The 25,906-nt window shown below is 44.9% G+C and overlaps 1 protein-coding gene across 1 annotated transcript in view; it reads right to left on the bottom strand.

Annotated features, from left to right (window-relative positions):
- The window catches only part of LOC142580085 (N(4)-(Beta-N-acetylglucosaminyl)-L-asparaginase), a 41,811-nt gene that overhangs the window by 1,553 nt on the left and 14,352 nt on the right, over positions 1–25,906 (bottom strand). The window contains exons 3-7 of the mRNA XM_075690859.1: positions 23,156–23,268; positions 21,837–21,949; positions 19,994–20,184; positions 18,956–19,063; positions 13,681–13,814 (exon numbers count right to left, since the gene is read on the bottom strand). Coding sequence (XP_075546974.1) covers positions 13,681–13,814; positions 18,956–19,063; positions 19,994–20,184; positions 21,837–21,949; positions 23,156–23,268 — 659 coding nt within the window. The remainder of the gene's footprint in view (positions 1–13,680; positions 13,815–18,955; positions 19,064–19,993; positions 20,185–21,836; positions 21,950–23,155; positions 23,269–25,906) is intronic.

Raw genomic sequence — 25,906 nt, 5'->3', positions numbered from 1 at the left:
CCGGCAGAGATTGCACAAATGCAATCGCAACGGGAGGGCTGTACAGATCTAATTTTGATCACCTCGGCTCCTTTAACGTGCACCCAAAGCTCGGCACCCAAATGTTTTTGCACGACACCTCCACCGAATACATGCTGAAGCCAAAAGTAAAGCTTGCAGTGCATTAGGCTATGCTAACAGAAGCAAACACAAATGGCACTTTAGTGTGGCATATGGAAGAAGTGTCAGAAAATAATGGCACGCCTCATTTTCTAGTCTCTTAGCACAGATGTGACTTAGTCTTTAACAGGTAATTTTGGCCTGTCTGTAAACCAATCAGTTATTCCAATTATGGAATAACTGGTTACTGTAGCTGTACAAGACCATAGCAATGCTGGTACCAACATCTTATGACACTCTGCCTAACCAGAATGCCTCAATAGAGGTGTTCTCATCGAAGGAAAATTTTAAGAACCGGCTGCATATAGGTGTTCACGTTGTCACTGACTTTTTACACTAGCGGCTAACTAGAATATGGTTGGTCACTGCAGCAATAGTTCGTGTCTTCTGCGGTTAAACTATGTGCTGCAAGATTGTGCCACCAACGTGGCCACATTAGGCCATTCACACAAAAGTCCCTGGCAACTAAGTTACTATTCCGTAAACTTCATGTTTACGAACAGGCTCCCTCATTATATGGCGCCAGCAAAGTTGCCTCCTCTACGTACTTTCCGTCACACTGACAGTCCCTGAAGCAAGCCTATAGCTTGCTTCGATGGTTACAGCCAGCTGACACAACAGGCACAGAAGCGAAACAAAGAGGGACACTACCTGACTGTCCAAATGACTTCGCTCGTTCATTTCTCAGTGACTGCCTTGAAGTGCCTAAATTCCTTTCGCTTTCTTCACTGAGTGCTTCACTAATCATTGTCACCTGATCCGTGAAACACTGAAGCTATAACCACGTACAGACTAGGCAATGAATGTGTGGAGAGCCCCAGGTGAACGTGGCCTCTAGTGAATGCGTTGGCACTAATGAGTGCTCTATCAATCGATATGCGGCCAGCACAATTTAGAAAGTCATTTAAAGAAGTCAAGTGGTTTAACCCAAGAAAAAAGAAAGAAAGAACAAGAAAAGATACCATGCTTGTGTGCTCATTCCTCAAATAAAAGCAGTCCAGCAGCGGCTCCACACTACCTTCACATCTCCTGCATCTGTCTTCTTAGCAGCTGGCCATGACCATTTTTTCATTAGTGCAGGGCTGTTCTCGCACATTATTGCTAGTCGTCTGCAGCTTCTCCTATTGCACAAATAAAGCAGTCAAGCTGTAGTGAACAGTTCACTATAAGACATCTTCTGTAAAACGAGACGGAGAAGCACGGAGAGATGAATCTAATTGTGTGGCTTAACGTTCTGAAGCTGCACATTAAGCTATGACGAATGCTGCTTCCGATTAGTTTTGACCAGCTGGGGTTTACACCTGTCAAATTCTGCATCACAACATGTTCCAAGTGTTGTCCCAAGGTGCATGCAAAAAAGAATTACAAAAACTGACACGGCCAAAAGAAAGTAGTTCAACTTACATATTCGAGATACAAGCAGACAGGAAGAGGTATATTATTTTACATTTGGCTCAACCAGAGAGGACTTGTAATGCTTCCAATCAAAATGTGGCTATACATCCTGTGGTACTGGAAGTCTTTTTCCCATTGAGGCCTTCCCTTCATAGCCTTGCTTGATATATTGACATGTGTACTTGTTTATCCATCTCCGGTGACTACTTTTCGCCAGCAAACAAATGTTAAATGCTATTGCTCGATGCAGGAATCGGCTGCATGTATTGTAAGTTTCGCGAATGTTATCGATGGCTCTATCCGTTTTCCGTTGCCACCGAACCTTGTGCAATCCACTTGTATGTGCAACGCAAATTATGTAGTACTTTATGGATGAGTCATGTATAAAAACTGACGTGCTTGACCTGCTGATCAGATTTCGACAATCGCTGACTGTGTTCGCCACTATCGTTGTGCTTCGAATGTCACTTGCTTTTGTGGGCACAAGATCGCACAATAAAAAGTTAGTTTCGTGTCATTCACAGCTTTGCTACTGTGTTCTTGATGGTCACTGCAATGTGACAACATATTCTTCCTGCCCAACCAACAAAAATGAACAGCATAAGTCACGTGCTTCTGCATCACATCCACTGTTGAAGATTGTTTGTGTGACGCTGCAGTCGGCGCGGAAAACTGATTTCAGAAGCAAATAAAAATATCAAATGCTCAGATTTTAGCGCTTTTGCTGGTGCTGAAGGCATTGCAGGGTCAAGTCTTGTAGTTAGCAAATGTGGAACAAAACAACATGCATAATTCGGGTCGCAGGGCCCCTTTAAGATGCACCCAAGACACACAAGACAAGGTTTCGTAAGCCATAAAATATGCAAAAACCAAAGGCGTGTTGGAACTACATCCTGAAGTTCTAAAACCAGTTCAGTATGATGTGATGGATTTTTATTGCATATACTACTCTGGTCTAGTTAACTCTTTGTCACTATAAAGGACTAAATTAAGAACCAGAAAACTCAATCCAGTGAGTTTTGCAGTGCCGAAACAGCCAAAATATATGAAAATTCTTTTAAATGCATGATGTGCGATATGCCGCTGCCAAGGATTCAGCACGAGATGAGCAAGGTTAAAGTTTGACCCTCATTTTCTCCAGATATAGTCGCCCTTTTCCTGCCAAAAAGCTTTTAAAGAGCAGTTTACCAGCCTCATTAATGTCACTTTAGGGGGACACCAAAGAGGAAAATAAGTTAATCTGTGTTGCTAAACAATGTGTCTACAATACGAAGCCGTCTTTATTGTGAGAGGAGAATAAGCAAAGCCGGTAGAGACATAGTACGGGTGACGTCCACTGTCCTCAAGTTGCCACACCAGCTTGATGTGACATCGTGGATTTTGGCAGCTCGGCCTCTGTTAATTTTTTATAGGTAAAGGTGGGTGGCATTTAATTCTAAAGAAGCCAAACACCACACTTGGCAATTTTTGAGAACCTCTGCCACACTACAATGGCTTAAGCTCACACACAAAAAGAGATACCATGTTTGTGGCATCACACTGGCATACAGGCACTGAGGTTCCAGCATGAAATTTCAAAGAACGAAGATTTGGCCTTCAATTTCTCTTTAATAATCAAACACTTGCAATTAAATTAAGGGGGGAAGAGGGGTTTAGAAACATTTTTTTAATTTTTGGCTAAATTTAATGAAAATTGTCACACAGACAGTTTTTCATGCTAATTTCAAAAATATAATTACCTTGTAAATCGACTGAGTGGTTCCAGATATAATTAAAATTAATCACCTATTGTTCACCTGAACAACTGTAAGAAGAGTATCAGGCAGAATGTTTATAAAGAGATATGGCTGGATACTACGAAGTGTAAGCAACACAACTGTAGGACTACTTTTTTTGTATTGCAGGTATTACCAATTTTACAGCAATTTGAAGTTCAATCTCCAGACATGGCAATCATGTGGTCCAATTAGTAGCCAGATTTTAAAATTTACACAAAAGCGAAATTAAAAAACCTGCTCCTATCATTGTGTAGTACATACATGTAGCTGCATGCCGCTGTTAAAATTATGGTTCTGTGTGCCCTGAAGACCAAGATAGCGCTTCGGCAAGTTTTTTAAAAAAATGAGATTTTGAGAAAACTTGAAAAAACAAAATGAGCTTATTTTTATAAAAGAACACCACAAAATTATTGAATATATAGAAGTGCTATTGCATTAGTAGCCTCCAGGAACATTGTCTATCTGGCTATTGTCACTACGGTGATGCCTTCTGAGCACCGGCTGCAAGTTTTCAGCAGATGCATGCTCAGCAGACGTAGCCCGCATCTCGTTTGTCCCAGCAGCAGTGTCGTCAACGCAATCTAGTAGCTCCGATTTTCGGTCAGTAGCAGGAGTTGGCGCTAATGCTTTAAGTTTTCCTTGAGCTTCACTGTCAATACGGCGAAAAAATTACGGCTACAGAATAGTAGCGTCGTGCCAAAACGTCGATGAAATGTGGATGTTGTCAGGAGCGCTTCGGGGGAATAGGCCTAACACGCCATCAGGATCAACGTTGTTAGACATACTTCAGTTTCACAGCTCCCTATGCGAGCTCACCACAGAACACGAGCTCACTGGCCGATGTGGCTGCAGTGGCTGTCACAGGAACTACCGGTGCTGCAGTTGCGTCTTTCGTCACGCACCGCGCGTCGTCTGCTCCTGCTGCGATGCGTCATTTTCACCAACTGGCCTGTAGCGCTTCTCCATCGGTAAATGTAGTTGAGATGCACACTATGAGTTTTGTCACAAAGCTGCCGCGCTTAGGTAACAGTGACTTTACTGTGTCTATGTATCTGTGTCAATGTGACTTGCAGTTGCGTCACTCTTCATGCACGGTACTGTGCTTCGTCTACTATGATTGGTGCAACGCGTCGTTTGCCCCCACCCAACCTGTACCGCTTGCTCGTTACTGAATGTGGTTTAGCTGCCTGGTCAATTTTTTTACGCCAAGGTTAATGCAAAAAATGATATTTTCCTGTGGCGACCTTGAAATGCACGTGTGGTTGGCATATCGAGGATGTAGCTGTACAGAGCAAATGAGCAGCCGGGCGCGATGATTCGGTTTTCCAACCAACTTTTCCTAGTCAGAAGCGCCAAACTGGATTGCTCAGTGCTTTTTTTCTAGCAGCATATTCATATTATGTATAATAAACACAAGCGCCTGTATATTTTTTGCAGTGGTATTAAGAACACATCACGCGCAGCTTGAGATTGTAAGGTGCACCAAATGCTACTCCTCTGCTGGTAAGCTAACCGGCTCTGATTATTTTAATGCATAAGCATTCTTCGGCAAGTGCCCTTTGCAAAATCTGTCTGTCACATGAAAAGTGTCATGCCTTTATCGACACAAAAATGTGTCATTTCCAAAGTTAAGATGTACATTAATTTGTTAAAGTAGTGTAAATGCAGATTATTTGCATCTGTATAAGTTATAAACGAAACTCCTATCTGGAAACTGAATGTGCTCGATGAATTCCTCCGCCCGTCATCTGTTCCTTGTCTCATAAACCTAATTTGTGCATGCCTTTTTGCATGTCCCTCATGCATTCAAAAACATGTACGCTCAATGTGATCAGCAGGAAGTGGCAAGAACCCTAGCACACTAGTGACAGACAAAGCTGCACCACCAAAATGAAAGCAGAAGACCACAAGTGGTAGAAGTGACGAAAGACGCGATCGCAGCGCCGCTAGTTCGCATGACCACCACTTCGGCCACCTCCCGAGCGGAGTTATGAAACAAGTATATCTAAGAACGTTGATCGGGATCTCTGGCATTGCTCGATTACGGGAGCAGGCGGGCTAAATATAGTCCGACGTAGCGTGAGCGCGCACACACGTTATGTCACATTGGCGAGAACAGCGTCTATCGTTAGACCAATGGTTCGACACAGTGCTGCAGCCAGCGTAACCGGAACCGGCCAATGGACTCCAACGGCACCCCACATGGAGCGATGCTCACCCATGCACTGATAATGTTGAACTATAAACCAGGGTTGCCAGATGGCACCAACAAAAAATAGCCAAATGATCTCAAAATGTAGCCCAAAAATAGCCAGACCGAAATTTTTCGTGAGCGAGAAGTAGCCAAAAACATAGCCAAAACATCTGATGATGTTCTGCAGGTGTCTTATAGAAGGTGTAAATTTCACCACATATTTCCGGCCCTAAAATTACTTCCGCTGCATGCTACCAGCACAACACTGGCCTCAAGATCTGCGTAAAGAATTCAAGTGAGAGCTTCCACTCATATGTGGATTTCAACACCACTTATTGTTACAATGAACCCAAGGGTTTCTTTTCTGATTTACTCATGACGTTATTGCTACTTACCGAGCCACGTTCTGAGCTAACGTTAGTTCATGCTTCACTGTACCCGGAGCATTTTAAGAGTTGGGCAATATATGGCCAGCTCCAAGCTCGAGCATCAGGTTCAACTGTTCACGATCGTCTACCCAAGAGGCAGCCCGAGCTTAGGGCATTAAAATAGGAATGCCTTTTCTAACCCTGATTCATAAAATAAACATGTTATTTCTCTCCTGCCCTCTCTTTCTTTTTCAATTTACTCGAAAGCAGCTCCATGCTTAGTTAGCAAATGCTGCCACTTGGAGGTGCACTTGACTCTAGAGAAAACTTGAAACCTTGAAAGCGGCAGTTGTGACTGCAATTCGCCTTTCAGTGGGAACAAACAGAACGACCTGCTGCCCATAACAGAAGAGGTGAATTAATGTTCATACTTTTAAATGCCACGTGGGTTACCGCACTGGCAATAATACAGGGAAGTGCCACCTGGGGGGCGAGAGTAGGCAGTATAAGTAGGCCGGGTCGGGGGAACTCCAGCGACTGCGACAGTGCCGAGAAATGTGCTCGATTCGATGGCAGTGGAAACACTTGTTGGAAACACTTGGCGGCACTTGTCGTCAGCAGTGCGCCATTCAGATGGGTTGCGGAAACGTGGTGGGTAAGAAGATGCGGGACGGGGCGAAATCGAAGAAGCCGGGCGGGTATCAGGACGATGGGCCGAGCAGATGGTGTGAAGACTCATGTTTTCGAACTCTTGGCGGACAACTGCCTGGATCAGTGAGACCGTGACTGCAGATGTGTTGGTGGGACTGGAGTCGAAGGCAGCCGGATAGGCGGCCTCGATCTCACGCCGGACAATCCTGGTAACATCGTCAGTGTTGTTGGGACGAGGAGTGTTGGCACAGGAAGATGTCACTGGGGTGTTGGGCAGACGGGCAAAATGCTGTTCAATACGTCTGCTTTTAGTGAGTTCCAGGCGGCGGCACTCTTTTATAACAGCATCCACCGTCGCTACATTGTTGCAAACGAGCAAGTTGAAGGCGTCATCGGCAATGCCTTTGAGGATGTGGGCAACCTTGTCGGACTCGGTCATGTGGGTATCAACTTTACGGCACAGAGCCAAGACGTCCTGAATGTACGTGACATAGGGCTCTGTTGACGTCTGCACACGGCCGGAAAGCGCCTTCTGCGCGGCAAGTTGGTGACCGTAGGTGTTGCCGAACAAGTCTCGAAGCTGTGTCTTAAGTGAATCCCAACTGGTGAGCCCATCTTCGTGCGTGTGATACCAAATTCTAGGTGTGCCACCGAGGTAAAAGACTACGTTGGCGAGCATAATAGTAGGGTCCCACCGGTTATTGCGGCTGACGTGTTCATACAGACTGATCCAGTCATTGACGTCTTCCCCATCTTTGCCCGAGAATACGCCAGGATCACGGGGAGCGGGGAGAGTGAAGGAGGTCGTTGAAGTGGCAGCAGGTGTCGGAGCCGGCGGAGTCGGGTTGTCGTCACCGGGAGCCATGAAGAAAGGCTCGACGTACCGTCCACTGCGAAGCTCCGTGACGAGGTACAGGGAACGTCCACCTCCACCAGATAAGTTACGTAGGAAGATGCAGACGAAAAGCTATGTACAAGTATATTTACAAGAAAATACGCTGCGCTTGGCCAAGAGGCAACAGCCCGCGCTAGCTTCTAATCGTCGTCGTCGTCGTCTTCTTACTGCTCGGCTCTTCGTCATTGGAAATACTATCTCGTAGCAATATTTAATGTAGTTTCACTAGGGAACTCGCAAATTCAATTAATATGGGTCACGTCATGAAGTACAAAGTAAAGCCCTTTGTCTAACAAATTCAATCACCAAATATCAGAATAGGAAGTCAGTAGAACACATTACCATATTTACTCGAATCTAGGCCGACCTCGATTCTAAGCCGAACCTTTAAAGTCTGAAGCCAAGAAAAAAAATATATATATATATAACCTCGAATGTAGGCCGAACAAAAAAAGCGAGGACAGTGTTCACAATATGCAAACAGCATTTATTGAATCTGAACGCGCAGAGCTCATTCAATGTCGTCGTCGCTGCTAGACTCATCGCCGTTTTCCTTGTCACTGTCACCTTCAAACAGTGCACTATCTTCGGCACCGGCAAGCGCATTAGATATGCTGCACTTTTTAAAGGCGTGCACAATCAAAGTATCTGGGATGTCGTCCCACATTGCAGCTACCCAGCCCGCCAGCTTTAATAGCGATGCACGTTTGATGCGGCCCGCTGCCGTTAGCATGTGGTCTTCATCAGTCAACCAGTCCGTGCAATATTTCCGCAGACGATCCTTGAAAGGTTTGTTGATGCAGATATCAAGTGGCTGCAACTGGCCCCTCATGCCGCCCAGTATGACAGCGAGGTCCGTGTTCGCTTGGGCGAGCGCAGCCTTCACGTTGTCGGTCAAGTGCCCACGATGACAAGGAGCGAGTTCTTTGTCAAAAGGGCTCCTGGACGCCATTGCCACACTATCTTAACCCACTCTTCCACCATCACACCGATCATCCACCCATTCTCATTTGCCCACACAATGACATTTCTCGGGAAATTTCTCGAGCAGGCAGTAGCTTCCTTTTAAATAACATATAAGGAGGGAGTTTATGTCCATCAGCTGTGCAGCACAGCATCACAGTTGTGCGTTGCTTCTCATAGCCCGCAGAGCACACCTCCTTGGCACCCTTTTCATTCACGGAGTACGCCACTGGCATATCAAAATACAGGGCCATCTCACCGGCGTTGCCGATTTGCCCAAGGTTGCAGCCTGCCACTTCTCTCTTTCGCAGCACATAGCGCTGAAAAGCTATCAGCTTTTCTTCAAAATCGCTTGGCAGCTTCTGGGTGATTGAAGTGCGACGTCGGAGGCTGAAGCCGAAGCGCTTCATGAATTTCTGAAGCCAGCCCCGACTGACTTTGAAATCCTTTGGCGTTAGGCCTCGCTCCCTCGAAAGTTCCCTAGCTTTCGCTTGGAGCACTTCTGTTGTCACTGAAAGGGCAGCTGCTCTCTGCGTCTGAACAAAGTCGGCCAAAACTGTCTCCACTTCGTGGTGACGGCCTTTCTTTGGTCCGCTAAATGCCATCCTTGTTGCGATGCACGCAAAAAGCTGCTGTCGTTGTCCCCTCCAACGCCGGACGTTTTTCTCCTCAACGCAGAAGTCCCGCCCGGCTTGAAGGTTAAACGATGTTTCTGTGGCCATGACAACTTTTCGCTTGAAAGCGGCACTGCAGTAGCATCTCCTGCTTGGTGCCATCGCGATAACACCACACCGCAAACCGATACGGCCTACACGACACAGGTCAAAATGGCGACCTCGCTTGTGTACGGTTGGCTACTGGTACGGCTAGTAGCGGCTGCGATACTGACTTTTCTAGATGGCGCTAGCTATGCACCATATTTAGCAGTTTCAATGAAAAACTGGCACGTTTCTTAAAATCCTCGAATCTAATATGACCCTAGAGTTTTGAATATGGTTATTTGAAAATCTATCAGCCTAGATTCAATTAAATACGGTACATATCTTTACAAACTGGCAAGAACTTTTTGCCCAACCACCACTGCGATGTGTGCAGAAATAATAAAATGTGGACATAACACTACTGCAAGCATCTATTACGTATATCGAAGCAGTTTTCCTTATCACAGCTGAAAAATATGAGTGAGTAAAGTACAATGTAATGACTAGTAAGACAGACAAAGAGGAATTAAAACGATGATAAAGCAGTGCGTATAAAAAGTAAGGCATAATCGCAATTACTCGCACGCACAAAGCTTAAAAAGAAAAAAAAGACGCAAGAGTACGGTATGAAAACCAATGAGTTATCATCCTGACGTTCGATGGGCAAGGCGATCACTCACCGACCTTTGGTGAGCGATTGCCTTGGCATCTTCACTGAGGACGAATATCATATTTAATGTATTTACAGAGCTTATCATTGTAAATATATGCAACGTTTAAGAAATACCATGAAACAATCGCAACTTTCACGTAATATGTAGCTGCTTTACTAAAACAAAGAAGAAAAAAAAAACATTCCGAAGAGTCCCAGTTAATACTTCTCGCACTAGGGATATGCGCAAATGGATTAAATATACAATCTAGCCCCATTTGAATCAACTTCCATGGCCACTTGGACCATATAGAATTGCAGAGTTGAAACGCGACATAATCTGTTCATCTGACTGAAAATCTTTGCAGCAGTCCTCATTCTCTGCCAGACCAAACTTAACGTGAAGGAGACCTTGTATTGTCTCATTCGACTTGCGGTTTGTCAAATCATTCTTTGTCAACAAAACCTGGCTGAACACGTGTTCAAAGGCTGCGTTTCAAAGCTGCAGTGCAAGTGAGGATGAAGCAAGCTCAGACAGTAGGGGGAACATTGGATTTCTGGCACTGTGTTTTGCATTCCTGAGGCGTGGTGATACTAGACTTGAATATTTCGTTCTGATTGACAGTCGAGAATACTGTGCTTCGCTGAGCATGTACATAAAGACTAGAACCGTCACGCTTCTCGTTTAAAGGGACTTGCGAATTTTTTCCTGAATTTACTGGGCAAATAAATAACATGGTGCTTTGGAACCCTTGATAAATAACAGGAACCCTTGATAAACATTGAAGAACTACAGGCGAAAATGACTTGCCATGACATGCGTTTGAATACTCAGCGGTTGTGTAAGTTGCTGTATATAGCAGCTGCCATGGAACACGTACTCGACAGCTGTCAGCCACACCATTTTTCTGACTGAACCAGGCATGAATCAGCTGCAGGTGGCACCGAAATCAAAACAAAAAGAAGAGAGCTTGACGCTGGAATGACGTATAAACATGGCAGCCACGACTTACCGCCATCCTCCAAGCGCCGACATTGCCTAAATACACAGCTTTCGAGATTGCCCACATATTTTTGTAGCAGCAATGAGTTTTGGGTTTTCATCAGCCGCTGTTCACGAATTTTGTCAGCGTTGACGTGTCCTCAGGACTCGGAACTTCTTAAGGCAAAAATAGCCCAAATATAGCCAATGTAGCCAACTCAAAATTTTCAACGCCAACCCGCATAAAAAGTAGCCCAATTCAGCTATTAACAGCCCAATCTGGCAATCTTGCTATAAATGCACCTTATCGATGTCATTGGGAAGCAGTGCAGTGGAGTGTCATTTCTCGACGTTGTACGCCGACTTTCTCTTCCTTTTTTTTTTTCTAAATTTGAATTTCGTAGTGAACTTCGGAGTGGAGGTCGGCATCGCTGTCAGTGTGGGAAACCTCGTTGGCACGCACGGCGTGTGCGAAGCGGCCATGGTGTGATGCAGACGCCAGTCTAGCCAATGGCGTGCCTAGCTGAGCGTCACGTGCCTTCGTTGATCAATTACAGCACGCATTGGTTCTTCTTTTTGAGGCGGAATTCGTTCACTGCCACTGTGCGGATGGAGGCGGTGGTGGAGGGAAAATGAAGACGAGAGACTGCTCTTTCAAACGTTATATGGTTCGGCGCAACCGAACAACTGCAGGGGCCATCATGCGCAGTGAAAAAAGTGCTTTTTTATGGAAACTTCGACTCATATTTAGCCCACACTGGTGCCAAAAATTTATATTATGACTAAAATATTGATTTAGAATGTGCAAAATTTGGTGAAGTGGTGGAATAATAGTTGGAAATTTCGAAAATACCGTTTTCAAAATATTGATTTTTTTCGCAATTTTTTGCTTTCTAAAACCCATGTCCCTCCTTAACAAAAATGTGGTTTTGAGAGAAAATGCTTTATCATTCTAAACTGCTGCCCTTACTTCAACCTGCTGGCTACCAAAGCCAATGAGGTGCCAAACAGGGAACCATATTGCTGGTGGTGATTCACCGGGTGGGCACTAGTGTTGGTTAAGAAAAGCTATTCGTACATACCAGGCAGCCAGTACGCACTGGAGATGGCACTAGGCATACACTTCAGATGCGGTTGATTTTAAAGCTTTTCGTTTATATTTGTAGAATGTACCTTGAAGCAGCACAGCGGGCGCACTTTGCTTGTCACATTTTGCCGCGGTTTGGCAAACAAAATCCATCATGGCAGGGCAAAGCGTGCAGTCAAACAAAAAGAAAACAAGAAAGTGACAGCAGATGAGAGTGTGAAAAATGAAATGCTGCTCTCCACATACGTGTGAATTTCAAACTGAACTTTACCGCATAGAAAATAAGTCTGTGACTGACAGTTAGGGTTCTGAACTGAAAGGTGCCACTTTGTATTGTAGATAAAACTTAATTCATTGCATTTTTTTTCCCCACTGTTTTAGTGGAAAGGGGACATCAAAGCGTCTTAGGAGAATCAATAAAGTTCCTTTGTATGTCTGTCCATCCATCCGTCTGTCCGTCCGTCTGTCTGTTTGTCACTGTTTTAGTACTACTGGAGAGCATTATACAGTAGACTTCCATTAACTCGACTCCAGTTAATACAATTTTTCAGTTAATTTGGTCGCAGCCAAAGTTGGATCTCATGCATTTCCATGAGCCCAAACTTTCTTTACTTCAATCCTAAAATTGGCCTTTGCCAAATAATTTGAACTTTACCAGTCAGCATGCATGCACCTAGCCCCTATGGTCAATCCAACAGTCTCAACGAAAACATGTTTCCTGCCGGCCTTAGAAGGATTTTCAAGCAATAACCGTAACTCACAATGTCTGATCACAGTATTTATCCCATTCTAACATGGGCCTTTATTTAATTTTTCATTTTTCAGGACAATTGAGCCGAAAACTGTATGGGCAGTGCAATCACACACGGTACCACAACTGCCTTCACAACGTTAAAATGCTTTACCACAACATTAATGTACTGTGGTGAAGCTGACTTTAGAAAACCAGCTGCCGTTGTGCAGTCTAAGTTAAACCCTTGCCAATTTTCCTCGCCAAAAAAATTGGGCGCACATTAAATTGAGGGTGAATTAGACAGTCCTTGCCCCAATTTCTTATCAGCCAAATTAAGGTACATAGAGGCAACTACAAATAAGCGTACTATTCTACGTACCTTGGACTATTTTTCCACATAATACCCACACGGTTCTGACCCATTTGTCTCATTGCAGCACTAAATTTGAGATGCCCCTGTGGTAGAATTCGTCTGGCTGACTGTGGAACTGGAACGCTCTTTGTCATGCAACCCTTCACAACCTTTTGAAGCTCACAACACCACCATTTCATACTTCTCAAGGCGGGACACCTTCCCCCGTATGTGAGCTGAATTTCCCTGTGGATTTCGATGGGAATTCATACCTTGCTGCATAGAAAATGAATCGCACTTCGTTGCTTGTATGCCGTGCATGTGTGAAGCACAACAACCACCTTCAAAAACTGACAGCAGCGCCATGCCACAGGGCTACCGGTAGATTTAGCCTAGCAGATTTAGCAAAGCGGGCTTAGCCTAGAGGGCATTGCAAGTCTGGAAACAAAAGCCGTATTTTGCGTAAGAACCTGTTTTTAAGGAAAGAAGCGCTTGCCATCATACAATTTGCACAGTGCAACAGTTACAGCAGCGAGACATTTCTTTGCAATCTCCATTCACACTACGTACACTCAAATCAGTCTGCTGCTAGCATTCGCGGAGTATGTAGGGCAGAGCAGTAATGTCTTTCCAGCTCCATCGTCTGCTCGCCTTGTTTGTTGTGTGGATGCTGGAGATGCAGAGGAATTACTGTTTGCGTAACTGGCATCTACAAAATCTTCCATAGTGTGGGCACAGTTTAATTACCCAAATCTGCTCGGGATACGCACCATAAGTCCCGTCGATGCTGACAGCTACCAGGGCACCGACAAATTGTGGATGGTGCCGTACGATGAGATGGAGAGCAGCAACGGTCGCACTCCGTGGGTCTGCACCCCGACGCATGCTCTCCACAGCATGGAAGCTGTGGGACAGATCGTAACTATATACTACCAGCAATACAACAGAACCTCTATCATACGTTCTGGAAAAAAGAAAAAACAAGAGAAAAAGCATAATAACTGGGACAACATACAATCCGGTCACAAAAAATTTGAAAGACTCAACTGCAGTTGACATTTACTCAATGCGAATCAGTGCAGCACGGGACACTGACGCGCATGAAGTGGGCCCGACCAGCTCGAGACACCCGTCATTTTTGCGGCTTCAGCAAGCTTACGTTTGCGCTCCTCAAATTCGGCCTGGGCCAGCAGCTTTATCGAGCAGGGCATTTTGACCGGAACTTTTGACATGCCCACTTGGCACGAAACGTCAACACGCGCCAGGCTGGTGGGACCCAAGCGAAACTGAGACACACGTCGTTTTCCTATTGTATAGTGTCTTAAGACGCTGTCTGGACACCAAACCAAGCGGGTAGGCAACACCTGAATAAGATGACTATAATGCCGCCAGAGCAAAACATGACACTCACTTTGCACTGCCTGCAGCAGGAAATGGCGGTGCGTTTGGGTTATCGCCTATTAAAAGCGTGCAGCGCACTTCCAACGACACTAGGCCCAGCTTGCTGTGGAACAGATAGGTCAAGATGCTTATCGCAGTAGAATTGGTCGCGATATCTATGAATGCAGCGTGCAACAACCTGGGAGATCAGCTGCAATGGCAATAGGAAACTGAGTGTGCACAAGGCATCTTCCTAAACCATTACTAGACCAAACCCTATATGCACCACCTTTAATATGTCCAGGCAAACAAGCCACAACCTTAGTTCTTTAAAGCAGGCCTTAGTCATACCACTTTATAATAGTGTTGATAAAAATAGAGTTGGAAACTACTGTACAACATCAATACTTCCGACAACTGCTGTTTGGAAAAAGAGCAATAAAATAGTAATGTTTAGCTTTCTTAACACCCATATTGAATTCTCCTGCAACCAGTTTGGTTTTATAAGTGACTGCAGTACACCAGCAGCACTTGATGCAGTTTGTGGTGTTTTATATTCCGCGACTGAAAACAACAAATTTGCATGTGCACTTTTTCCCGATGTGTCGAAAGCATATGACACGGTTAGTTACAACATACTACGAAATAAACTATATTGTTACGGATTCCGGCATTCTTTTTATTCTTTATTATGCATTACATTTATATAATCGTTCACCAACTGCGGCACTGGGGCAAATCTATAGTGATTATTCACCTTCACAGCGATGTACCACAGGGCTCTATGCTGGTACCTCTGGTACCGCCAGTACTTGCATGTAAATGATTTAGGTAATAACATTTCACATTGTGAAGTGTTCAAGTATGCTGATAACACTCTGCTTATATCTAGGCATTTTAATTATGAAGATGCTTTGGTTTACCTAAAGATGTGATTCACAACAAGTTGTCAATTTGTTTCATAATAAAATGATCACTGTAAACAGCAGTAAAACGAAGCAGGTATGTTTTTGTAACGCTTTTAAATGATTCCGCACCAATGTTTTATTTATTCGACACATGAATGGTTGTAGCAATTGTGCCTAAGGGCGAAATAGGTCAGAAAATCCGCACTCAATATGGTCATGCGTACGTCTGCAATAATGAATACCCATCAAAAGGTGCGTAGTGTGTTGGACACCCAAGTCAATGGTAAGAGAACACAGGCCATATGTGTGTATAGAACAGCTGTTGGCTGCTCGATAGGGAGCGGTTTTTTTGTGTGGGCACGCAGCTGGTCTAGTCGCATGGCAGGAACAACGCTGACCTCTGCCTTTGTGTCCACGAGAAATTGTTGTCAAGCAAACCTGTCAGTCACGTAGAACAGGCAGCTTGTAATACGTTAAGAGTCGCCGGCTGCCATCAATGACTCTGCAGCATGCTTCCCTGCCACCTGCGAGGGGAATGGCACTGACATGAACTGGCACCAAATTTGTTGTGATACCAGCAATATGCGCCCCGAAGAGGGCCAGAGTGGGAGCTGGATCGAGATGGGAATCTGGGACTGCAATTGTGGTTGCACTGACACTGACGACGGTGGGGTGATGACTGTAGTGTAGTAATGGTCTCAGGAAGTTTATCAACTGTTTTGTTGTTGCTGCCAAAGTACCTCTTGCTGAATAGTCGGCGATGTGGTCAGCCAGCTCTGAAAGATTGTCGAGGAACGTGTCTTCAGGTTTGGTAGCCAAGGCGACCACCAGATTCTGTGGCAGGCACTGAATGAACAGTTCACGCAGCAGCTGACTGTTAGCATCCAGCCTACAGTCACTGAAGAGCCGCTGCATATGACGCAGAAGTTCTGACTGTCGCCAAGCTCCTCTTTGTTGAGACGCTGCTGGAGGTGCCTGCTCACAGACACGGACTTGCATTGCAGCACCGTCATTTTGAAGTGGCCATGTCGTGGGGTGTGAAGTGGTGATGTCGTGGGGTGTGTCCACAACATCTTTGAACTCCTCAACCACCTCTGTAGATAATGCCAAGACAGCATGGAGGAACCTCACGCACTGCCAGGTAATGCGCCGAAGGCCGAAGGTGGCCACCACCTAAGTAAACCAGGATGCAGGATTTTGTAGCCAAAGGACGGTAGGTGAATCTGCACCATGGTCAGGTGTTCTGCACTGGTCGTCGGTCTCTTGTTCGTGGCCTCATCCATGACATCGTGCTAGCCTTACAATCACATTTGAGTCGCCAATATATAGGGACCGAGGTTAGGTCCACACTACAACAATGAGTGAGTTGGCAAGCGAAAGACCTGAGAACCATTCGGACTGATAGCAGGATCAGAAGAAGCTCTCTTTTATTCTTCTTCCCTTCTTCTTCTGATCTCACAGCTCGCAGCACGAGGCACAAGACGCGCGCCGAAGCGCGCCAGTATAAAGGGAGGTCAAAGAAGATGACGATGGCTGCTAGATGCCTGTCTACCTAACCAACCTGTATCTCCTGTGAAGCATTTGGGAATTTATTTTTATGCTGATATGTTTTGGAGCACTCATATGGAACATGTCTTCTCTGAAATTCAAAAAAATTGCTTATCTTCTGAAATCCATTAAGTCACTGTGTCTGATGCAATATGAAGGCAGACAGCATATGCTTTAGCATACAATACATTATGGCTTGGTATCGCTCGCATTTTGGTCCAATATTTGGCGAAATACGCTCGACTTTCTTCTAAAAAAAAGTCACGGGCCTGCGCGAAGCACGCAGCACGGTCACAGCATAAGCTGGAGGAGCAGCTCCATAGGAGCTTTGTTTTCGACAGCACGCGCTACAGGATCTTCACGGCGAAGTCTCTTTGCATCATTTTCACAAGAACAATCTGAACTTTCTGCCCTGCATCAACAGCGAGCTATGGGTTGTGCTGCCCTTTGCACAGCAGTTGCCACTGCATGCGTAGGTCTAAGATTCACTTCTTTTGTAGCAGCTCATACATTGCTAAGCTTGAATCTTGTTATGAAGATGATTTATTAGCATTCCCTTTGAAACAGGGCAGTGATGAATAGTCACCTAGCCTGTTTGATTTAATTAGGTATGCTGCACATTTTCTTCATTCTAGTATTTTTGTGTACATCTCCTTAATCTTATTTTTCTTCCTTAAGGCTTCTCTATCCACATTGTACTGCTACCTATGCAACTGCTACATGGCATGCCGCCTGGTGCTATAATATGCAGTGGCGTAGCTAGGTCGTCTGGCACCCGGGGCCCATAGGTCTTCTGTCACCCCCCCCCCCCCCCCCCCCGTTTGTAGTCGGGGAAGGCGAGGATATCGACAATTTCCGGGTGTCTTCAGACGTATATGACACCCCCCCCCCCCACTGGCCCCTTTCACCCGGGGCCCACGGCCCCCCGGCCCCCCCTGTTGCTACGCCACTGATAATATGCAACTGCAATGCTAAGTGTGCATGTATCACCGATATGTGGCTCTCATCTCACATCGCATGACTCCTTGCATGCTAGGATGCATGTACAGGGCATGTTTCTGTAGCAGCTAGCAAATGCTGGCATGGCGCAGTGGTAGAGTAGCTGACTCCCATGCAGAGGGCCCAGGTTTGATCTCAGTGGGAACTGGGTATTTTTTTCCCATTCCTAGCGATAGCTGCAATGGACACCAGTGGCACCAACGGACAAAATTGCCAACCGAAACAGCTATTGGATTGAGCCCGTATCAGTTTACACTGTAAAATTATGTTAAAATATGTTATGTAGAGCTTAAACAACAACCATGACCAGAGTGTATTCTCATACCAGAAGATCCTTAATTTTCAGTTACGCTTAAAAGAAATCCCTGTTTAAAGTACATCTGGCGAAAAAGAGTTTTGCCTTTCTTATGGGCCTGACTGAGAGGTCTGTTCACATCACCGTTTCATTCTTCCTTTTGTGTTCACTAGGCACGGGAAGCGTATATGCAAATAAATTACATTCTGCTCCTTTTCATAATTTGAATCAATGCCTGCAAACGTATAAAGAAATAACATTTTGAAATTTATTGCATTTAAATGTTATTTATTTATTTTCGTTGACTGTGTTTCCTTATGTCTCCAGCTGCTGGGTACCGCCCCTCAAGCCCTCGTTTGGAATTCAGCAGGCCTGCTTTTGTTACTGTACTTTAATAAATATTGTTATTATTCTGAAGGCACGCCAAGGGCAAGCATGAAGTCAAGCAAGATTGGCACACTGAGGTACACGGCAGGTCTGCAACTATATCCAGCTTTGCTGCGTAACAAAATCGCAGAGAGACTAAAGCCACCTTGACGTACTTGTAGCAGCTCCCTGTGGAGTGGCAGGCTGCAGTAACAACTGGCCGAAGCTAGTTAATTGCTGATGTTTTAAAACATGTGCCGGTGACATTCCCGGGCTAGTTCTAAAAGCATGCGGACCTGAAAAGAAAAAAGCTACAGAATTTGTGACATCACGCAACGATACTGACGGTGCCACTGTACAGGAGCCAGAGATATTGAAAAGGAAGACGTTCAGCCTTCAGGTGCAAGTTCCTCCGCTGAATCTACCTTCTTTGCCAAGTATGGAGAGAGCTTCACGAGAGTAAGCTTGAAAGTGTGGTTGCATTTAATATTTGCCTCTGGTGGCCCTTCTGAATGACAAAAAATCAAACCATGGGTGGCAATGGCTCACCTTGGCAAGTAGCGCATGAGGACGTCGCCGTCGCCAGTGGCCGCAGCCCCGCCCACTTCCTGGTCAGCATAGGCGCCCGCGCCAGGGATGGGCGAGTCCCCGATGCGGCTACAATGCACCAATCAGAACACCACAATGCTTTGCATGACGAGGCAGCCAAAGCACCGAGGGTTAAACTGAAGCCTCCAATGTAAAGCAGAGCTTCGTTAAAATTGGGAATGCACATGAAATAATTGTCTTAACCGTTTTGTTTCGTTCTGCAGCTCGTAAACTCGTGTTGATTTATATGCACAGCTTCCATAAAGAAAAAAAAAGTGCAAAGTTTACATTAGGTTTTCACAGATGCGGCTGTTTCACAAGCGAGCAGCAGAAGCACTTAACGGGGGGGGGGGGGGGGAGGAGTCCTTGCTTCCACCTGTCCCATTGACCAACAGTTATTTTTGTAATCCTCAACAGTACAGTGTCAAAGGAATCCTAAAAACAATTATTAAAAACTAAATTCATGGATTAATGACATAAAATTACAAATATGCCACTGCTGCCATGAACGCAGGTGACAAAATGACATAAATGTGAGAGTGAAATGGTAGCACCACTTCACAAATACGGAGTCAGCACCTGCTGACATAAATCGTCCTGACGATTATTTGTGAGGAATAATCACTTCAAAGTAAAAGCAAATTGAATTTTATTTGGGGAAAAAATAAAGAAAATGCATTTTCGTCATATTGTATTCTTGCTGTGATTTCCAACAGGAGATTTATGCTACGCAGGAATACTGCACTAACAGCCCATAAGAAAGCCTTGTTGGTTTTGTACTGTGAATTTGTATACAAATATCACAGTACAAAACTTTGTACAAAACTTTGTACTGTGATATTACAGTACAAATATTAATGATATCACAGTAGAGTGTCACAGTACAAATATTTGTACTGTGATATTTTATAAAATTCAACCACACAAGTAGTGATTTGAATTCATCATGCTGCAAGTTAAAGGAACACTGCTTGCAGCGTCGTGACATCTGGGACTGACCCTGGGATCTTGTGGTTCATGCCGTTTGTGGAGGTGCCCGCTGCCAGCCTCTTGCTGCCATCGATGACCACCATGCCAATAGTGTCGTGGTTGAGCTCACTGGCTGCAGATGGGCAGGCACGCCTGTCTGCAGACAGCTGTTTCGTTGGCCGGTACGGACCACAACTTGTCCGGGGGTTTGGAACCACATTCTACAAGGCACAGTGATGCCAAAAGGCAAACTTCATTTTGCACAGTTCTGATGTGTAGGGAACGTCTACATGCAGGAGACGGTTGTATGCAGGGATTGGGACATTGGCACAAGAATATGGCATATCTGTTACAGCAGTCCCTGCGACCCTTATTTTTCCATGTGACAACATGTGGTACCACTTTTTTGTTTATGTGACAAAGGTGTTTTTAAAATTATTATTGGTTCTAAGGCTGTTATATTGGTATTAGCACAATTTCTTTTTTTAACTTTCAGTTGACAAAAGGTGCTTGCCCTATGTTCTTCCTTAGTGCTCCCAATCTATTTGCATGCTGCCTGCAATGGACGCATCATGTCGTTAAGGCCTACGCAGAATATACTGAGCGCCACTTTCAAGTCGTTAGCATATCACGCGAGTATGATCAGCCGCAGTTGTCACTGAGGTAATGTAATGCTTCAATGGCATTAACAGCCCACACGTGAACCAGTTCGTGGTGCTTGGACAGTAAAACAATAAGCGATCTCGTATGAACATACCAAGGTAACGTAAACTGCGAGCACTCAATCACACTGCCAACAAACAAAAAAAGAAAGAAATAAAAGGTAGACGTAGGTGTTGAAAGCCAGTGTTATAGAGCAGCAGTTTAAAAACAATGGTGATCTCACTTCTTTCGCAGAAGCTATGCTTTATTGTGTGTGTTTTATAGGATTGTCACCATTTTACAGGTAGCACAGTACAAGAGCATATTATTGATAAGCCCTGGCAGAAAAACCAACAGATTTTTAATCAGCACACAGGAAACAGCACTGTCATTATGTTGTGATGAAAGGGGTGTCCAAGAATGGGGAGTGAACTTTGTAAAATGGGAGTAAAACTTTGACAATGTGCACACGCAAGATTAGGTCCAACACTCACTTTTAAAAGCAAATGCAAACGGTTACCTTGTGAATCATGCAACACTATGCATACATTACCCCAAATGCAGTTAGTTCATCTTTCTTTCAGTCGGACACTGGTGCACGGCAATAGTGACAAGCAGAAGTTGTTCAATTCAAACTGACATACTCTGGATTAGTTCTAAGAGTACGAAACATATCTGTCCGCTTAGTCAGCTCACCAGTGGAGCCTGGGCCGTGTTCTGCCTTCTGCTGCTGGCATGAGTACTGTGTGCATGCACATCAGCATATGTGCCGAGCAGCTGTGTGCATACGCTTGTCTGAGCAGAACGGACCAGTGAACACCAAGCTAAATCTTGGATTGGGAGCTGACAAACAACAACAGTTTTCCGTTGCTTTCATCTCATGGGCCATTGAGGCACGACACCTGCAACGCCACAAGTGGCATTCCTCATGACGCCAACATTGTGAGATGCCTGGCAGCTGCCAAGGCTGTTTTTGCTGCACAGTGGCATCTGCCTCAGGTTCTTTGTAGCACCATGTTGCCATCGTGTGTAGTTAGAACGCTGTTCGAGGATTTTAAGTGCAATGCACCCTTGTTATCGCTGTCAATGGTTTGCCCTTTACGCTAAACTGCAAAACTCTGACAATAACCATAACCTCCACACAGTAAAAGTGCCTATTTCCCTATTGGTTACCACTATTTCATGGCATAAAAATGGAAAGAAAGCTCGTGACCACGAGTGCAGTACTAACCTGGCGGTAGTTCGGCTGGCAGTTGTTGGCCTTCCATTCAGCCCACATCTGCTTGGAGTGGTTCGTGGCCAGCGACTCTTCTTGGAAGCCCATCTCGACTGCAAACTGGGTGGCTGCACCGGCAGAGTTTGGAAAGACCGTGTAGTCACACAGCATGCTCCATTCATGAGAAGCCAAGAAACAAGGACACCAAGGACAACACAAGGAAAATTACTTGTACTTACTAATTGAATTAAAGAAATGATAATTTAATGGCAATGAAAGTGGATGAAAAAACAACTTGTCGCAGATGGGGAACGATCCCCCTTCTTCGCACTACGCGTGCGATGCTCTAACCAATTGAGCTACTGCGGCTCCATTTCCCCATCCACCTTGTCAGGCATTTATGTGTTACTATTAGAACTAACCTTGGGAGTGTTAGCCAGCACCACCACTCACAAACCTTAGTGGCGGATGTGGAACATCCTTTCTGCCACAGGCGTCACGAGTATGTGATCTTTCTGGGTGCAGGCAACTGGTCAATAAACCCGCACATGCTACCTGAAGGCATCAATGTTGCCAGACTTGAGACCCTCGTTACGTAAGAACGAGAAGAAAGGTGGTAAACTGAGAGGCCCGATTTTTATTGATCATATCATGTGAAGCCAACAAACAAAGACACCGAGGACAACACAGGGGAAATTACTTGTACTTACTAATTGAATTAAAGAAATGATAAATTAATGGCAATGAAAGTGGATGAAAAAACAACTTGCCACAGGTGAGGAATGATCCCTTGTCTTCGCATTATGCGTGCGATGCTCTAACCAATTGAGTTACCGTGGTGCCATTTCTCCAATGTCACACTGGCAGCAGCATGGACAACAAGCTGTTTTTTTTTTCAATTGTCCATCGTGACTCTCATTATAAAATAACAACAGTGCAATGAATCAGCTAAAATGTGAGAAAATGGCCAGCATAAGCATAAGGAGCTAACTGTCTCACTTTTACAATCATGGAATGCACAAGAACACTTAGAAAATAGAAGGCAGTCTGTTAAGAGGCACAGGAGTGACTGTTGCTCGTTTCTTTCTGCTTTGTGTCCATGTAAGCATGCTCTTTCAACCATAAGGTGGTTAGCTAGCAAGAATACGAGAAAAAGTAGTGACATTGCTCCAATTCAGAAAATTAATAGGCAAGTCAACAATATCAAGAGTTGGCACTGAACAAATGACAGAGTTCATCAGTGAATGTGGTAACTGTGGTATAGGCCAAGCACAGAGCTGCCACACGTTGTAACCAGCACATTTACCCTTCCAACAAACAAGAACCAGCCACACCTTTCTCGCCAACGAGGAACGTGTGAGTGGAACGCTCCAAGACTGCACGTGCCACGGAGATGGCATGCTTCACCCGACGCAAGTCCCCCACAGCCCCCATGGAGTAGCTGGGGCTGCAAGACGCAAGCTGTGAGGTTGACAGGAAGAACAGCATCTGGGGGCAGGCACAGACGACTATGGTTGGCGCATCAGAATTGGCCCAAAGCTCTCGTTTCACTTGCTAAATGCACTCACTACCTGAAATGCACACAATGTACAAGGCATGATCAAATTGTTTTGAAACCAGGCCTGAGTGCAACCATGTAACTGTAGCATAAATATTTAGTGAATTTCTTTTTCAAGGTGAGGCAGTACACTCCTCTCAGTGTCTTTATCAATTCCTGAAATCGCTCCCCGTAGCCCTCTCCTCAAAAATTGTCAAGAACTTTCTGAGGTTTGTGGCAAATCTCATTAATGACTTGAAATTGGCAGCCATTAATGCTGCATTATAGCATTACAAACAGAATTCTGCACGAGGTTCAACCTGGCACATCGAGTGGATCTGAATTGTGGCAGCTGCAGGAAAACTTGTCACTTTCCTAAGCTCTGCAAGGGGACGCATTGCTGTGGGGGATCATCCTCATCTTTGAGCTCTCAGACTATTGTTTCAGTGCTCCGCATGGATGTAAACTGATCAAGTTCTGGTGAAAGGATGAGCTTGCATTCTGTTACACCTGTGTTGCCTTCCACAGACACTGGGCTCCAATGCAAGGAATGTTTTCTGACATTCTGATCAGAACTGTAGACTAAAATGGCATCGCCGGTGATGGCCTTTGGCATAAAGGTTCAGCCATCCAGCGACAACTGTTGAATAAATGGGCGGTTGGTAGATCTCTGCTGTGACAGGCAATTGACATTGTAACAGCAAACATGCATCTGCATGGGCTCACAAAAACACTTGTAGCATCACTCTCAATGTTCATAACCCAATGCTAGCCAATATAGCGATTAATGACTGTCACATGTTGTTCCCACCCAAAACTTCATTACTACATTATGGTGCCCTGACCTCTCTGATCACACCGCATCCCTAATCAAAAACTTGCACAATGCATCACAGATGGCATCAGCCACATTTGTTTTTGCCCTCAACATAAATGGCATTGTAGGAGAGAGAGAACCACAGGACAGTGCTTTTTTGAACTGCTGGACACAGTCCAGTAGTTATTTTGCTGGGTCTTGTGTCATGCTGTTTAAAGCTGTTGTTAAAGAGAATTACAATACAAAAACATAAGCAAAGGGATATGCAGCGAGTATAACTAAGTACGCAGTGAAATGCGATAAATTCGAGTTATGACTTTGTATATAATAACATTAGCCAAAGCATCACAAATGTGGCAGTTATTTTCAATGTTTGCTACTCCAGCAGCAAGATGGTCTCACTCAATTGAGCCTTATGAGGACAAAAGGATTTTGAAAGGAAATGGCTCTGTATCACTGTCAGCTGTAACATTCTGCAGGCCTAGTCCTAACTTGCGTAATCTTAGCATTTATTACGTGAATTTCTCTTGCAACTCTAACACTATAACACGTCTGTAACACAACAAAATATCTTGCGCGATGATCTTGCTATATTCAACTCCACTACTTGCTCATTATTTCACTTCTGCCTTTGCTTAATTCAATTTTTGTACCAATGTTGTTTGAGATATTCTGTTTTGTTTTTCGGTTTTATGTTCTTTGTGTAACACAAGTGCACGACTATTAAGGTGTAAAGCTGATCTGAAATGGGTTGGATCGCATACAGCAGACATTGTGGGCTCCTGACTGAGAGCTTACCGTTATCATTGAAAAGGAAAGTATACAATTAGTGCATTTTACCAGTGCTGACATATTGGGCAGAGACTTGGAGACTGACAAAGAAGCTTGAGAACAAATTAAGGACCGCGCAAAGAGCAATGGAACGAAGAATGCTAGGCATAACTTTAAGAGACAGAAAGAGAGCGGTAGGGATCAGACAGCAAACGGGTATAAATGATATTCTAATAGACATTAAGAGAAAGAAATGGCGCTGGGTAGGTCATGAATGTGCAGATTACATAACCGTTGGACCATTATAGTCACAGAATGGGTACCAAGAGAAGGGAAGCGCAGTAGAGGACGGCAGAAGACTAGGTGGTGCAATGAAATTAGGAAATTTGCGGGCGCCAGTTAGAATCGGTTGGTGCAGGACAGGGGTAATTGACCGATTCCAAAATTGTGAGCGCCGCCTGCTGGGAAAACGCGGAACCTCGCGCCACGCCGTTTGGCTGGAAAATAAGGCCTAGGCCAGCTTGCACTCCGTGCTCCGTGTATCCATACGACCTGCTTTCTGCGTCATTTCAGTGCTTTACTTAATCGCTTTCAATCAGTGCGTGTGCAATGATTTAAGAAGGCAATATACCCCTCCCGTTTGCGCACACGAGACTCCTCGAAGTGCTCCGTAATGAGCGACGGCGTTTGGTGGCATCTGTCCTCGAACACTTCGACCCTTCGTAAGGCGCATCGAGGCTGGGCGCTACATGACGAAGGCTACTTGGGAAATCAAATTATAAGCTTCCCCACAGCTGATTCACAAGGTGGACTGACTGGCACGAGTGACGTGCAAGTCGTCCATGAATACGGGTAGCGTGTACGTGGTGTCGGCGTGGTATATGACCGGAACCTGTAGTGGCAGATCCTATACAGTTTATACATAACATGATATGTTATATACAGCCAACCAGCAGTGTT

This window comes from Dermacentor variabilis, chromosome 4 (assembly GCF_050947875.1).
Source record: "Dermacentor variabilis isolate Ectoservices chromosome 4, ASM5094787v1, whole genome shotgun sequence".
Classification (NCBI taxonomy): Eukaryota; Metazoa; Arthropoda; class Arachnida; order Ixodida; family Ixodidae; genus Dermacentor; species Dermacentor variabilis.
This window is presented reverse-complemented; position numbering and strand designations above follow the sequence as displayed.